The sequence below is a fragment of the Echinops telfairi genome, unplaced genomic scaffold, assembly GCF_000313985.2.
Source record: "Echinops telfairi isolate 266 unplaced genomic scaffold, ASM31398v2 ScPeMD7_15;HRSCAF=58, whole genome shotgun sequence".
In the NCBI taxonomy this organism is placed as follows: Eukaryota; Metazoa; Chordata; class Mammalia; order Afrosoricida; family Tenrecidae; genus Echinops; species Echinops telfairi.
Window position 1 is genome coordinate 4,103,196 of NW_022103912.1, and position 17,772 is coordinate 4,120,967.

At 42.7% G+C, this 17,772-nt stretch overlaps 1 protein-coding gene across 2 annotated transcripts in view; it reads right to left on the reverse strand.

Annotated features, from left to right (window-relative positions):
- INSIG2 (insulin induced gene 2) overlaps positions 1–17,772 on the reverse strand; it is a 29,083-nt gene that overhangs the window by 6,178 nt on the left and 5,133 nt on the right. For both annotated transcript variants that reach the window (XM_045287433.1, XM_004711888.2), the window contains exons 2-3: positions 12,681–13,062; positions 1,763–1,887 (exon numbers count right to left, since the gene is read on the reverse strand). In XM_045287433.1, coding sequence (XP_045143368.1) covers positions 1,763–1,887; positions 12,681–12,924 — 369 coding nt within the window. In that variant the 5' untranslated portion in view covers positions 12,925–13,062. The remainder of the gene's footprint in view (positions 1–1,762; positions 1,888–12,680; positions 13,063–17,772) is intronic.

Sequence of the window (17,772 nt, forward strand, 5' to 3'; positions counted from 1 at the left end):
AATATTGATATGGATAAGCATACTATACAATATTGATATGGATAAGCATATTATACAATCTGGATATGGATAAGCATATTATACAATATTGATACGGATAAGCATAATATGGAGACAGAAAGAAGAGTAATCAAAAGGAAAAAGTTAAACTAGAAATTTCCAGTTTTAAAAATTCCAGAAAAGATATTTCTATTTCTCTATATGCGAACAAAAATCATAGCTGAAATATCTGAGATAAAAAGGTCTTATTCCATCAAACAGAAAAGAATGGCACATTTTGGAGAGGCCTCAGGATGGAGAATGAGATGTTTCTAGATTTAAATACAGGTCTCCAGGCATGAGTTCAGTTCTGTCCCGTATGAGTAGCTTGGCCAATCACCTACCTGCGCCATTTTTTTTATTATAGTAAAACAAATTGGACTCGATAATTTCTAAACAACTAGATGCGCAATTCTATTATTCTGTCTTTTTAAGTTCTCCAAACCACTCATTTTTAATAAATAAAATAAAAAATCTCAATGGTAAATTCTTTAAAGGTAAATCTAGACTGGAAATCGGCGAGATTTCCAAATTCACACACCTCCAAGGGCCTCCACAATGGAAACGGGAAGGCAGATGGGTTTCCTGAATCTTGGACTCGCCCCTTTCGATGGTTTCTGTTCCTTAGCTTCTTCACAATGTGCAGCACAATGCACTCCCCCACCCCACCCCACACCCTATACACACACAACACACACTCCAACTGCTTTTCATAAAGACTCAGGAATCTACAAGCCACAAGACTCACCTCCCTCTCCAGCTAACAGCCATGGCAGTTCCAGGAGCAAACCTGAGTCACACTGGCTGTCCTGTCACCTCCACTCTCTAAAGCACATCTTCCAGAAAAGAGAAGCCAGGACTAGCATTTCTAAGATCCTTTTCTACAAGGGAACAGGGTCGACAAGGATGTAGGGCAAGGGAAAGGTTGGGAGAGTAACAATACAAACCCCGAGAACAAAAATGTCTGCTCTAGAGGTGGGGTCCCGCCGCCACAAGGATAACATGAACAGGAGAGAGAAAGAGACCGCCCTTACCTTCAAGATTAGACACTGTAAGACTATGCCTTGACTACAAAATCAAATGACTAGACTTTCCAAGCAATCAAAATTTGGTAAAAAAAGATGGTAAACCACATTTTTGGAGCCAGCGATATGTTTACGTTTGATATTTCTCTTTATGCCTTTAAGAATATCTATGTGGTTTATTGGTGTTGACATAAACCATTTAATGCTAACTTTAAATATACACATATATTTGGATACATGTATGTACATATATAAGTAAAACTTCTTTATATTAAAAATAAACATTTTTCAAAAGGCCAGAAACAGCAACAAAGTTCAGCACCCACAGCCACCCGTGGCCAACTTTTAAATGCAGAGAGGCTGAAAAGCCTTTGAAAACATACTTGTTTCTATCTTAGAATTATCAAAACTCTATGGAATCAATTACGAAGCCTCGTTTTAGGCAAACACGTACATTTAAAAATTATGCAAAGTTTTTAAGTGCTATCAAAAATAGGAATATGAATGAAAGGTTATACAGTACTTCAAACTATAATTACATGGCTACCCCGTGTGAGGTTTCAATAATACCACCCACATTCTTTCTGTGAGCAAGTAGGCAGATCACAATTTGACAACAGGAAGTTGCAAGCAGCTGTTTAGCCTCTGGCTGGTTAGAAGCTGCTCAATTGTGCATCTCACTACAGAGTAAAGGATACAGCACTGGCATGATTTATACCAACAAAGACAGCTACACAGCGCATGACACTGGACCACTCTCTCTTAAATTTATGTGGCTCTCCCAGATGCCTGTCAATGCAGGGGTATAATAATCCAATCACAGCTGTGGATCAAAGAGAAAACAATTAAGACATGTTCAATCTTCAATGACAACAACGCTTAAGCTAAAGAGTTATTAAATATGCATTTAATGATTCTTTATTTAAAAGCACTTCAAGTTACCTAACATCAAACACTTACGTTTTTAAACCTACCTTCTACAATAAAAAAAAATATGTAGAACACACACACCAAGGTAAGGAAAAAAATATTGCAAATATATATATATATATTGCTACTAAGTTTCCAGTTCATAAAAGCTAATGGTCTCTGCGATCAGGAGGTGGCTGCAGACAAGTTCTCTCAGTAATACACTGTCTTAGTCTCATTAGGGTGTCCTCAGTTTAAAAATCCAAACCAAAGCAAACGGCTAATTAAATCAGTGGTTTCTGAGGGGATGTGCTGGGCTAGTTAAAGTCAGAGCAGAAAGGTCAGCTCAGAAGGTTAAGAAGACCGTTTCTGGGGACTCTTGATACTCCTGATTATCAAAAGGGGGAATCTTAATCAACCTCCTCAAAAGACACAATGTGATCATGGCGGCTTCTCAGCAAGAGGTTCTACCACAATTTACAACTTCACTGCTGAGAAAAACAAAAACTGGAAATTTCACTGAGGAATTTTTATTCTCCTCCTATCACCACAGGCTTATTCTTGGGGGAAACGAAATGTTGTCTTACAAGAATGTCATTGGGAAATCTTACCCCAGCCACCCTGTACAGCACTGATCCTGCCCCTTCAGGTTTCTTCTGATCCCCCAAACTCAGAAAACTTCAAAGGAACATGATTTGAGTGCCCCAGAGATGCCAAACCTGCCACTGGGAGGTGGTGTCAAAGAACGCAGCATTCTTCGGGGAAAGGAGGTCGTATCAAGAAGTAATAGCTTCACATTTTGATACTTGTGCTTAATAAAGATTTCTATCAGTTTGTAGCAATGCTTTTTGACAGATATATAAGAGAGGCTTTAAAAAGCTCTCTTTTCCACTTTAAAAAGTGGGGGGAAATCCATTATCTTTAAATTTTATTTTTCCACAAACCTTTTGAAGCCCCTTGTAGATATGGATTATACCATTAATGAAAGCATCGTAAACTTCAAAAACAAGACTGTAAATTATGATAGGCAAATGCTATTTACATGTATGATTCACACGTGAACAAACTGGAATCAATCGTTCATGACACTACTACTCATATCTCTGAGACTTGAAAAGCATCGACCAGTTAAGAGTTAAACAATGTTCTCTTTAAACTGTGTAACAAGAAACATGCTACTGAATGCCACAAAGCTAAGGAAAAGTTCTGAAACTTGCTGCGATTGAGTGGATTTCTCCTTGCAGGAACCTTATGGCACAGAGGAGAACGGCCCTGTGGGTTTCCAAGGCTTTGCATCTTTATGGAGTGGAAAGAGCCCCAGTTGTTCTCCCTAGGAGCCGCTCGTAGTTTTGAACTGCTGACCTTGCAGTTAGCAGCCCAGCATGCAATACACTATGCCACCAGGGCTGGAACCATATAACTGTACAAGTTCATTGTACACCCAATATTCTGGTGGTTCCAGCTTTCCCATTTTGTAGATTAGCCTTGCCGCTCCAGCGTCTCTCCTCATTCTAGTGGCTCCAATGCCCTTGTCCTGAGTCTAACTGACTTCCACCCTTGGCCCTTGTGGGAAGCAGAAGATTTCTCCCAAGTCTCTCCCCCAAATATGTTAGACTTAGGACACTGCTAGCAGCTAATGATAAACGATTGTCAAGTTACCTTCCTGAAGGCAGTCAGTGGCTAGACCACTGATAGCCCCCCTCCTCCCCTCCCCACTCCCTTCTGTTAAAGACAATGGGCTACTTCTCCCTATAGGCTTGCAACCATTAGCTTGGCTCCTGTAGGTGGGGATTACACCCTACTGATAATGGTTTCTATGGAGATCCAGAGAAGTGGTCAAACCTGCTCAGTGACATCCAAAGTTAGGCTGCCATCCTGAATCTAGGATCCGCCCATCTTGTCACATGTGTACCCCCATTCCTCCTCCTCTTCCTATTGTGTGTATATCCCTAGATTGTCCCCCTCTCACTGCTGTATAACCTATAGTGCAACCCCTTCCTGTGATGTATGTCTTTACCTGTAATTAGTGAGCTTGCAGTCCTCCCAAAGATATATAGGCCTGGGTTAGCAATAAAAAGCTCTCTCTCTCGGCGTCTCATTGGCTCCCTCTCTTCTCCCGTCCTCGCTCCCCTGTTCCCTTTGCCCTTGTCCTCCTCCCCCTGCCCCTCTCCCTCCACGTGGACCACCAAGCAGGGCTGAGGTGAGCATGCTACCATGAAATGTGTCTGACTCCATTATTTCAGTCTCATTTTATCTCTCATGCGCTCTATGACTTTACTATAATCTTTACTTATTATCGCTGTACAATTGCGCCTGCGGGCCTGTGATGATGTGTTAGGGGCTGGATTGCCCTGACAGGCCCTCGAATAAGTCTGCATGTTATACTACCACGGCAGAAAGACTCCCAGCTGACATTTACATGTAACATTCTATTGCACACAGGAAAATATGGGGAAAACAGGTTATGGATTACAAATTTGAGGTTAAAATTTAAATTCATTATTGAGAAATAATAAGTTTTCTCAAGACATTTCTTAGTTTTAGAAAGAACATCTTGAATGCCACCTGTGTAATTAATTATAAATAAATGTATACAAATATCTGTGGTTGAAACTCAAACATTCTCACCCAATTCTTAACATAAACACCTGTCAAACATTTTATTCACCAGGTAGAAGAGGATTATAAATGCTAAGTTAATCATTTTGAAAGACTAGTTAATGTACCACAAAAACTTTTCAGAAAGTTATAAGGAAAATAACTATTTCCACAGATCATAGCTAACAGGAAATAACTAGGCACCTTTGATTTGCTCATCTTTCTAAAGAGAATGATTATGAGAAGAAAGACACAACTGTCACATTAGTTGAAGGTATGTTCAATATCACCTGTGAGGCATCATAAAATTATTGCACCCAAATTGAAGTGTCTGAGTGGCACAATCTCCTTCCCTGGCCTGGTGCAGGCTCACTCCATCTTGCAAGCAATGCATTCCAATCTTCAAGGAAAAAGACAAATCGATGAACTATTATGCCTTCCAGACTAGCAGACCAAAGGAGCGCCATTAGAAAGAGACTGCAGGAGGTAAACAAGTGGCCATGGAGCTCAGAAGCAACAAAGCCCACATGGAAGAAGCACACCAGCCTGTGTGATCACAAGTTACCGAAGGGATCAGTTATCAGGCATCGAAGAACCAAAAATCATATCATTGTGTGCTCACCTCCCTGATACGATCGCTGAAGACAAATGGGTGCATAAGCAAATGTGGCGAAGAAAGCTGATGGTGCCCGGTTATCAAAAAGATATAGCATCTGGAGTCTTAAAGGCTTGAAGGTAAACAAGCGGCCATCTAGCTCAGAAGCAACAAAGCCCACATGGAAGAAGCACACCAGCCTGTGTGATCACAAGTTACCGAAGGGATCAGTTATCAGGCATCGAAGAACCAAAAATCATATCATTGTGAATGAGGGGGTGTGCAGTTTGGGGACCCAAGATCCATTTGTAGGCCACTGCACATCCCCTTACAGAAGGGTCTCGGGGAGGAGACGAGCCAGTCAGGGTGCAATGTAGCAACGATGAAACATACAACTTTCCTCTAGTTCCTAAATGCTTCCTACCCCCCCGCAACTATCATGATCCCAATTCTATCTTACAAATCTGGCTAGACCAGAGGATGTACACTGGTACAGATAGGAACTGGAAACACAGGGAATCCAAGACGGATGATCCCTTCAGGGGCAGTGGTGTAAGTGGCGATACCGGGAGGGTGAAGCGAGGGTAGGGTGGAAAGGGGGAACCGATTACAAGGATCTACATATAATCTCCTCCCTGGGGGACGGAGAAACAGAAAAGTGGGTGAAGGGAGACGTTGGACAGTGCAAGATATGACAAAATAATAATTTGTAAATTATCAAGGGTTCATGAGGGAGTGGGGAATGGGGAGGGAGGGGAAAAATGAGGAGCTGATGCCGGGGGTTTAAGTGGAGAGCAAATATTTTGAGAATGATGAGGGCAATGAATGTACAAATGTGCTTTACACAATTAATGCATGCATGGATTGTGATAAGAGTTGTATGAGCCCCTAATAAATTGATTTTTTTAAAAGAAAGACACTGCAGGTGCCCTCTTCCAGGAGGAGAGATGCTGCCAGGGCATATGCACCTTCTAGTCCACAAACTGAGTGGCCTTTGGAGAGGCATGTGCTAAGCGTGCACATAACCAAGAGATTAACAGCAAATGTCAGCAACCCAGAGCTCCAACAACTATTTTTAAATGCTTTAGTAAGCTTTTAAGTTTCACATTACATTGCCAATTAAAAGATTTCACTCTAAAATACTGCACGTTTAACTGACAGCATTTCTCCAGAATTCTACACAATTCAACTTGCAGCAAATAGGCCTCACCGTTGAGATGTAGCTAAGTGAGTATTACCTCTTCTTGTTTCCTCAAGGGGTCATGAAACCTACCATTGCTCTCGCCCTCTCTTCCTTTGCCTGTTGCTGAGTAAAATCAAGTAATATCGGGCCTTCCGAGTCAACTTCCCTCAACAGCTGATGCCGCGGGTAAAGAATTATCACATAGAAAAGACTGACATGGATGTGCACAGATATACGTAGGTAAAAAAAGTTATATTTTTAGGCATGTGATATCAGGTTGGCAAGTGAGAGGAAAGTGAGCAGAGAGAGCCCAAAAACGAGAATCTAAACCACCAGGCTGCCAACCTTGGGATTTGCCAATAAAAATAAAATCCATAGAGTATGCCTGGTTCTCTCTTTCTTGGGGAGAGGAAGAAATTGAGGAAAGTTGTCACTTCCTATTAACTGTCTTCTTTCTTTTCTTTAAATAAAGGCATGGCAGGGTGAGCTAGCAATATAGACTGCACCGTGAGTTTGCATCGTTTGAGAGCTAGCTCAGAAGTTTATCTGAGCTCTTTCACTCTTTCTCCACTTTCTTATTCCCAAAAGAGAGACTATTAAAGCAATGCCTGTGCACAATTATACAAACACAGCCCTGCTTAATCAGATGGTTCTCTGATGCAGTCACATTTCTTGAGACATGTTCCAATGATTTCCCACTGACCAGTTACAGTCTACCAAGAACCAAGACCACCGAAGTCTGCACCGCTTCCGTCTTGGGTCATCACTTTTTTAGGGTGGTCTGCGCAAGGCAGCGGAGCACTAGCACAGCTCAAATTTCCTGCAAGGAAAATGGACTGAAAAACACAAAGCTGCTCAGTGGGACATGCTTTGGTAGAAAACTCTGACTGGATAAGGCATTCTTTAACAAAATAAAAATCAACAAATACTTAAAACCCCATGATGTGTCTAGTTCTTGGTCTTTGCTGGAGATTTAAAAAGGAAAATGATTAAGACAGTGTTTCAGTTCTTCTTTGGGCACTGAAAAAAAGACACTACTGGGTTGGGGTGAAAATGGCAGGGCCTATTAGGGGCCTAGTCACCTCCTTGCATGCAGCCAGGGGAGGGAAAGACTGCCGTGTCGGGAAAGCTTTGCAGAAGAGGCAAAAAGAGAAAGAACCTCAACCAGACACGTTGACAAAGCAGCGTCAACCATAGATTCAAACGTGTGTGAGGCTGGCGCATTCCTGGGCAGTGTTTCATGCTGGTGCACATGGGGACCTGGTGAGCCAGAAGTAACCTGAGGGCGCCTAACCCCAAACCTCTTCCTGGTGTTCCCCAACATCAGCAATAATATCACCCCGTGTTCCACAACCTCTTCTCGAGTTCGCTCGGCTTTCTTGTAGCTCGCCCTTTTGCGCTTTCTAACACCTGGCCTTTGTTCATTGCATTATAATGCCTTTGCTTCATCTTTTCTAGCTTCTCCTTTAAATGTTCTTTCAAGCTCTCAGACGTCCTCATTCTTTCCAATGGTTTTAGCTAGTCTACATTCAAGAGCAAGCTAGATAGTTTCTGCTGATAACCAATCGGGTTGTCTTTCTTTTTTATACAGTTTGGTTTCTTCAGGTATGTCACTTCTCGGATCTTTGACCATTAGTGATCTATATGTCAAATCTACTCTTCAGACTGTTTATTTTCAGGTGGGACACACTCAAGGTCGTCCTCTGGCTGACGTGGACTTGTTTGGGTTTGCTTCAGCTTCATCTTGCACTTGCCCATGAGTAATTGATGATCGGTTTCACAACCAGTCCTGGCCTTGTTCTAATGACACTGAGCTTCTCTGTTGTCTTTTAATATGCATACCATAGACTTAATTCCCATGTATAATTACACTTATGTTGTTGGAGAAAAAAGAGGTATTTGCAATAAATAAATCACTGGTCTCACAAAATTCTATCACAGACTCTCTGGTATCCTTTTTTATCACCAAGACTGTATTTTCACATCACCAATCCTGCTTTGTTTTCCAACTTTTGCATTCCGATCACCAGAAGCTAGTAAGGTACACGGATTGCATGTTTGACTAGTTTCAGGAGTTGGTAAAACCTCCCATTTCTTCATCCTTGGCTTCAGTGCTTGTTGCTCGGATTAGAACTGCAATCATATCCATCGGTCTTCCTTAATAGACATTATCCTATCCCTGACAGACTTGTACTTCTGGAGAGATCCTAATGGTAGGGTTGACTCTGTTTCTCTCAAGTTCCTCACACCTGCCATTACTAACCGCCACTGAATCAAATCAGACGCCTAGCAGCCCTCTACAAACTTTCAGAGGCTCAACTGACAGAAGAACGTCTCAACTTTCTTCCGAGGAATGGCTGGTGGGTTTGAATCACCAATCTTGTCACCTGAGAGTGTCACGGGGTCCTTCTTCCTACAATAGTAGACCATATGATTGTCTGGGTCAAACTGGCTAGGAAAGGAGCCCTGGTGGTAGAGTAGGTTATGCTTTCACTGAGAACTTCAAGGTTGGTGGTTCAAACCCATCAGCCACTCTGCGGTAGAAGGTGAGGTGTCCTTTCCCCACAAGGAATCCCATAGGAGCAGAAACCCTCTTATTTTCAGGGTCACTAGAAGTCAGAATCAACCACAACAGCAGTGGGTTTACTTTCTTGGAATGGCTAAGATACCAATCTTTACGTGTCCCAATTTATTTATTATAACTTCAAGTTTTCCTAGATTGAAACTTCATATACTCCATGTTCTGATTAATAATGGATGCTTGCAGCTTTTTGCCTTGCATTTGGAGTTATACCACCGCAGAAAATATACATCCCAAAGGTGAACTCCGTCCGCATCGCTGTAGCTGACTTTAAGGAGGTAGCTCTCCCTGAGTTGCAGTCTCAGTGCCTGCCAAACACAGGAGCTCCTCTTCCAGCACCATATCAAGCCACAAGGTTTTCAGTGGCCACTTTCTAAAAGGAGAACACTAGCTCCTTCCTCCTAGTCTGTCTCAGTCTGGAAGCTCTGCTGAAAGCCGCCCTCCGGGGCGACCCTGCTGGTCTTTGAAATGCTGGTGGCATGGCTTGCACCATCACGGCAACACACCAGTCTCTCAGTTCAGTAAACCAACATATGAATAATGGATAGTTATTTTATCCACCCCCAAAGCATTGTCTTTTCTATTAGTTCTTGAGAAAAATTCCTTTCTTACACAAGAAGCTGGTTTCCATCGTTGACAACCAACAGGATGCTGGTATCTTCCCTTTCATGTAGTAAGCATCTTGACTTTCCCAGCAAAACCAATACTGAAAATATTGTAGCAATGAAGCATCAATACATAAACCACATAGAATCCTTACCACAACAGGGCACTTCAATCCATGCAACAGAATTTCATAATTGTCCAATATGTGTCAGGAGGTCATCCTAAAACATTTTACACCTAACTCCTCCTCCTTGACTTCCATTCTAGGATGTAAGCCAGGAGGGACTTAAATTATACTGCAAGGTTTTCATGTATATTCAGTCTAAGACACCAAATGGACATTTGAAAAAGCAATTTTCTTTGTCAATGAGAATAATCTTTATTCTTTAAGATGGCTTCCTTCTAAAACTTTATTATTTATCATCTTTTGAAACCTCTACTGACAGGTGGTAGCTGCACAGAAGGTACGTTGGCTGGGAATCAAACCAGTGTCTCCCACATAGAAAGTGAGAATTCTATCACTGACCCACCACTGACCCCTCCCCTATTCATGATTCCTAAAATACATTTTAAAGCAAGAGACAACAGAGGATAAAGCAAATATTCAAAAATTTAAAAACAACGCACGAGGTTTTCACTCTTAATAAACCTATTTCAGCTTTTGAGTTTTCAACTGCTTCAAAATTAAGACAATAATTTCCCAATCAAAACCTTACTATTAAACAATGGTGTCATCAAGATAATCTAAAATAAGACTTAGAGGAGCCAGTTTGAAGAAAGGGAGTAACTAAGGGGTTAAATGCCCTCTGCCAAAGGAACTCTAAAATATTTAGGATAAAATGTTAATGATCCCTAGTTCAGGTAGACCAGCACGCATCAGACAGACCAGCACGCATCAGACAGACCACCACGCATCAGACAGACCATCACGCATCAGGTAGACCACCACGCATCAGGTAGACCACCACGCATCAGAAAGACCACCACGCATCAGACAGACCAACACGCATCAGGTAGACCACCACGCATCAGACAGACCACCACGCATCAGACAGACCACCACGCATCTGTCAGTATTTGTACTGTGGTGGCTTATGTGTTGCTGTGATAGTGGAAATTAGGTCACTAACATTTCAAATACCAGCAGGGTCACCCATGGTGGGCAGGTTTCAGCAGAGCTTCCAGACTAAGATATACTAAGGGGGACCTGGTGATCTACTTCTGGAGTCTTACAGCAACAGAATATTGATATAATGCTGGAAGATGAGCCCTAAGGCAGCAGGCATTCAAAATACAACAGAAAACTGCCTCCTGAGAGCAGAGCTGACATTAATGATGGGGGTGGAAGAAGCTGTTGGGTCCTTCATTTGCTGTTGGTGGCTTGAGTCAAAATGAGAAGATGCAGGTGCAAACATCTGTCAATAACCTGAATGTGGAACGAACGATGTATGAATCCAGAACACTGAAAGTTGTCAAAAATGAAATGGAATTCTAAAGTGTGGGAAACAAGGATTTCTCCCAAGTTGTCTCCCCCAAATATATGCCATACTTAACTGCATGCAAATGACTATACACTTGGAGGTCAACAGAAGCAGGTCAGGGGTTAGTCTCCCTAAGAGCTATCAGCCATCTAGAGCAAGCAGCCACCACTATTTATCCCTTCTGATAAGGATAGTAGACTGCTTCCTTGTAGGAGACCCCAGAGGTCAAGTCCACCCAAGGGTGGCCAAGGTTAGGCCGCCATCATGACTCTAGGGTCCGCCCTTCTTGTCACATGTATACCTCTAGTTCCACCCCTTCCTATCATGTGTACACCCCTAGCTCATCCCCTTCCTATGATGTGTATGCCTATGGTACACCCCCTTCCTATGATGTTTGGTTACCTGTAAATATGTCCCCGAAAGAGATATAACCCTTGGTTACAGGAGGCTCCAACCTCCTGCCGGGTACTCAAGTATCCTGCCGGGTCTACGCCCCACCTCGCCTCAGCCTATGCTGTGCGCGGACCTGGCTGGTAGGATCACGGCCCTCCAGGAGGTGAGCACGCTACCATGAAATGTGTCTGACTCCATTATTTGACTCTCTCCCACATCTCAAGCTCTTTATGACTTTATAATAACCGTGCAATTGTGCCCACTGAACCCAGGATTAGTGGGGGGGGGGGGGGGACTGACACCCCGATCCCAGCCACGCTAACGATCGATGTCCCGGCACTACTGAGCCGAAACGGATTTGTATTTTACTTGGAACCACCAGTCTCACCCATGGAAACACCAGTTAGGAGATCAAGCAGCACCTTACACTGAGCAAATATGCTGCGAAGGATCTCTTTCAAGTATTGCCAAGACGTTACTTTGAAGACTGAGGTGGGCCTGGCCTAGGACTAAAGCCTGGATATTTCTGATCACTTCACATGCATGTGAAAGCCGGACAATGAATAAGTAAGACTGAAGATGAACTGACGCCTTTCAATCATGATGCCAGCCAAAAGACCGACTCTATCATGAACTGCCAAGAGAAAGAACAAATCCTTGTTGGATTTGGAAGTACAGTCAGAGTGCTCCTTGGAGGCAAGGGTGGTGCATCTTTTTCCTGTACTGTAGATACATAATCAGAAAGGATCAGTCCCTGGGGAAAGGCACCCTGTTCTGTAGCGGGTCCGGAAAAAGAGGATGATCCTCAATGAGATGGCTGCGACAATGGGCTCAAACAGTGATAATTATAAGGATGGCCAGGACTGGGCAATATTTCATTCTTTTGTACATGGGACCGCTATGAGTCAGAACCCGTTGGACAAGTGCATATAGCAACCAGATACAAAAGATTCTATATTCCACAATCCATTTATATCAAGTGTTAGAAAATACCCAAAGATGACAACAGAGCAACAGAAAGCAAATCAATGGGGGTCTGGTATTAGGGGTAAGGAATAAGCTGCTAGAGGGCACAGAGTAAACTGGGGGGGGGGCTGTAGGGAAATATTAGATATCTGGATTGTGTTGGTGGTTACATGACGATGCATTTGTCTAAACATAGCAAACAGTTAACACAGGTCCATGATAAAGTATATCCATACTTAGACTTCTAAGCAGTACCGTGTAAGCATTACACCTTCTATGCCGTACAGAAATATCTGACACATACCTGAAGCTGTGCCACAACATGGTGGCACCCACCACGCTGAAGAAAAGATGCTTGCAATCACGTCAGGTGGAAAGAGGGTCACGTTTCTCTGAATCTGAAGCAAATTTAATACTAAAGCAAGAAACACTCCAATCAAAAATAGTACTACTCCTCGAATCATCAAGTTCACACTTCGACTCGTGACAGACGAAATATATGGGCCACACTTTTTGGGCCCAGATAACTCTGTCTTTCCTTCTGCCATGGTTTCATAAGTTCAGTTTACGAGGCCAGAAAAACAGCTTCACAGTGGAAAAGCTCCAATTCTCTGTGAATCCAAGCAGACGGATGCGTCAACAGTATCTCATCTCATCTTGTCCTAAAACAGGACCTACCAGAAATCCTGCAAGAGATAAGAAGGAAGAAATCAGTGTCTTTCTAACATATGATTATGTAACTGTACTGATTCCAATGTTAAAAGGCAAACAAGCCAGGCTGTACACTGATTTGTTTGAATTAGCTACTTACGGAACAAGATTAAAAGGTACTTTTACATGATGTAACAAGTACTATACACTCGTGTCACTGTGACAGAATAGGCAACCTGTGAGCCGTACAGGTAGCATAATTGTAAAGCCGGCTTGCCACACCTGCAGCGGTTCTCAACCTGTGGGTAGTCGCCCGATTCATAACAGTAGCAAAATGACAGTTAAGAAGTAGCCACGAAAATAGTTTCATGGTTGGGGTCACCGCAACATGAGGAACTGTATGAAAGGGTCGCAGCATGGGGAAGGTTGAGAAACGCTGCCAGAGAAAAGCAGCGCAGGCGCCCGGTCAACGTTTATCCTGGAATAGGGACGCTCACAACTCGTGTTTCCGCTTCTTCGGCCGAAAGCCTCAGCCCGACCAGTTGTATACGTTACAAAAAAAGGACAAAACATTTTCTGACCGAAAAAGTGTTTTCCACAGAAGCGACTGCTCCATGAGAACAAACCTAACAGAAGAGCAAAGTGACATGTTCGATGTTTAATACTCACATATCTGCATTTCTGCACACAATACACAGCCAGCCACCCACACTAACACCAACCATATAACATGGATGTGGGCCATGCTCCCCAGTACCCGGTGATGGCATTCAGCCGGTTCCCACCGGGTCAGCAGAACCGACACCTACTTGTTGTGGAGTTTGGCGAACCCACTGTTAATATGCCGGGTTCTCTCTGAAGTGGGTGAGCGGGCAGCTGCCCGATGTGGAAATCACAAATTCACATCCCTTACTCTTAACCCTAATCATCTGCGCAACAGCGTATCCTGAGCGCTCACAGTATAAAAATTAGACGGAGCCATGCTTGTAATAATTATTTATTCATTTCATAAAACCCATTGTGCTTCTGATGTAACACTACATCTGTATTCCCTTGCGGTTGTTACCTCACTAGACAAAGAGAAGACGTGGCACACAACGAGAGGGGGACACGCTGTCAGTCCTTTCAGCTTCATGTTACAGCCCAAATTCCCTCAATATGAGAGAATTTGCAATTCCTCAAAGTGTTCAAAGAACTGAAAATACTGTCAGAACAATTGCTGTAAGTTCAACAGAATGAAAAGGTTCTTCCAGATGAACAATTATCTTTTAAGAAAAGAGAAGTTGTCTGTGTTTACCATATCAAACACAATGACTCATATAACTGACCTACTTCTAAAGCAGGGGCGTCAAACACAATTAAAACGCTGGCTATTTGGTGCAACAGGCAAGATTCACGCGGGCCACATCACATTTACAAATTGTGTTAAATTTATATTTTGAAGTGAGGATTCAGGAACATGGATAGGATAATTAGAAGTTTATAATTGCTTTATTTCAACCTGGGCTCCTACTCCGACAGTGCAGAGATGGAGAAGGAGAAATCATACAGATGACGATGCTCAGAGAAAAGTGAGACTATTGCAGGTGGGGACATGCCATAACACAATATGGAAATATCTTAAATAATACTGCCATTGTTTTAGCCAAGTAACATAATCTAGTTTCATGTACCTCTCGTATTGTTCTTATTTAAGCATTAATTGTATGAAACAATAAACTACCTTTCGATATATCATTTTTTATACTTAAAACAGTCATTAGGGCAGCGAACCGGTTTAGTTATTTGAATCTCTGGCTGAGTCCCTGTCACAGAGCTTAGCTCTCCGCCATGCTCCAGCCATGGGAGCTACTGTAAGGAAAGAGAAGATGGGAAACTAATGAAGAATAATCAGAGTGCTCGATTCTAATGAGATTTTATTTTATCAGCATGGCTTCTGACTTCTAAAACCCAGAACTTTACAGGTGCATTCAGTTCAGGTTTCCTGCAGGTGCTTAAGCAAAAATTACCTTTCTTTTGCTTTGGTTCAAGACAAATATTAACATTTGAAGATTTCTCTGTGCCATGAAAGCAGCCAAGAAGTCAAACAACATATTGCATTGGGTAAATCTGCTGCAAAAAGCTCTTTAAAGTGTTAAAGAGCCTGTGTTACTTTGAGGACTACGGAGCACCTGACACAAGCCACAGTACTCCCATTTCCCTATGCCTATGTGAAATCTAAATGATGAACAGGAAGACGGGAGAAGAACAGGTGTGTTTGAGTTCCGGGGTGGGTGAAGAATATCGGAAGGACCGTGGACTGCAAGAAGAACAGACAGATCTGTCTTGGAAATACAACCAGAATGCTCCTTGGGTGTGTGCATGGCAAGACGTTGGACACGGCATCCGGCGAGATCAAGCCCGGCCAAGACATCATTCTTGGGAAAAGGTCAGCAGAAAAGAAGAAAGCCCTCAAGAAAACAGATTGACACAGTGGTTGCAACAATAGCTCCAAACATCACAATGCCGAGGATGGCACAAAACTGGGCAATGTTACTTAGGGGGGCGAAGGTTCGATGGCACCAGAAAATAACAACAATGTCATTCGAAGAAGACTCATTTGACCCTCAAAAACAAAAACTTTAAAAGTTAAGTGTGATTATTACGTCCACTTTAAACATGAGACAAATAAAAGAGAAAGATGAAGTCACTTGACCAATTTGACATCTGTAGTAAGAGATGCCTCTCAAATTCATGCACTCTGGCTCTGAATCCCTCATTCCTAACCAGGTTCGGCCTCCCAGTGTCCTAAATTCTTCTACATGTGTTCTACAAATACTACATTTTTAAGTGGGAAAACCCTACACAGATAATTTATGAAACTTCCTTTTCTGCTAGCCAACAATAATATATCTTGGGCTTCTTTATAAGTCAGCACATAGGCGATCTAGCCTTTGAATCCCAAATGAGTTTATTCAAAACCTCAACATGACACTTCTAATATCTACCACTCACTCACTGCCATCGAGTGGATTCTGACTCATAGTGACCCTACAGGACAAGGCAGAACTGGCCCTGTGTGTTTCCAAGGCTGTAACTATTTACAGGAGTAGAAAGCCCATCTTTCTCCCATGAAGCAGCTGGTGGTGTTGAACTGCTGACCTTGCAGTCAGCAGCCCAAAGTATAACCACTACATCACCAGGGCTCCAAATTACATTTATAGTTACTTTATAAAACTTACACTTCATATGTAAGTTTATTCACTATTCGAATGCCACATATTCACATTTGTTTTAACTAAATGCGCTTTTCTTTTTAAATCAAACTATACTGAGTTAAATGACCTTTGTTAGAGGACATGTCTAAAAAAGTGAGGAGCTGATACCCAGGGCTCGAGTAGAAAGAAAATGTTTTGAGAATGATGGCAACTAATGTACAAATGTGCTGGACACAATGGATGGATGGATGGATGGATGGATGGATGGATGGATGGATGGATGGATGGACTGTGATGAGAGTTGTGGGAGCCCCCCCGTAAAATGATTTAAAACAAAGACGACATATCTGCACCTAAGCAGCATTTAAACGAATGCCCAAGCCTTACACTACCTTAGAAATGACTTGTGGAGGAACACCCATGTGTAAATCAGGGGGTTCACATTAAAGATAATCAGTATGAAAATAAGAATATTTTAAGTACTAGGAACTTTCATTAAAAAAAAAAAAGAACTTTCAAAGCTTCCCAATTTTATTCAGTAAACACTTACACAACGGACTCCCCCGCCCTCCCACCCCCTCACCCCCCAAGCTCTGTGCTCCACCCTCGGGAGCATAATCCTAAACACACTCTGCAGCTTAGAGAACTTGAGCGGTTAGTATCTATTACACCTGATCCATGGGAAAGCTATGTCCAACGGCCAACTGAAAATACAAAAGACATCTCCTCACTTGATACTGCAAACCCTTCCTCGCTGCTGCGGTGTGTGGCACAGTAGTATGTCACATGGTCACGTGTAGTCACGTAGTAAGTTCAGTCGCTGCGGAGCTGTTGCTCTTCATCACTGTCAACTATTGACAGAGGGTTCAGTTATGGAGGGACTACTTTATACCAAACATATATGACTCTATTAGTTAAAATACTATAAAGTATCATCATGATCACTTCATAGAGAAGAATATTAAATCAAAGGGATTACAGAGACTACTAGCTCATGATCATATGATATGCAGTGTGGACATTGGAATTCTACCTTAAGTCTCACTGATGCCACCCATCTTCTTTCCTACATACCTTAAGTCTCACTCCATTTCCTCTTACCTGGCCTTCTTATGTTAGCGTATGGGTCGACAGAGGGGATCTCCTAACAGAAAAGGATACTGGCCCCTGCTAGGGAGCCGATTATGATTCACAGCAATATAGGGTTTCTAAGGTTGCAAATATTTTCAAATAAGCTGCTTCCTCTTTTTCTCTCGGAGCAGCTGGTGGGTTTCGGCATCCAGTCCCACCTTCGCCTCGCAGCGTTCCCAGGGCTTCCTCTCAACAAAACTAAACCCAACTGTCCTTAAGCCGATTCCAGCTCGCAGCAACTCCACAGGGCAGATTCAGAGCTTGTAACGTTTGACAGGTGTGGCAAGCCTTGTCTGCTGCCTCTGGTGGTTTCGAACTGCGTAGTTTGCAGTTAGCAGCCCAATGAGCAACCGCTGGGCCACCAGGACCCCTAGACATTGGACAACCATCTTGACTCAGATAAATTCCAAGGTTTGG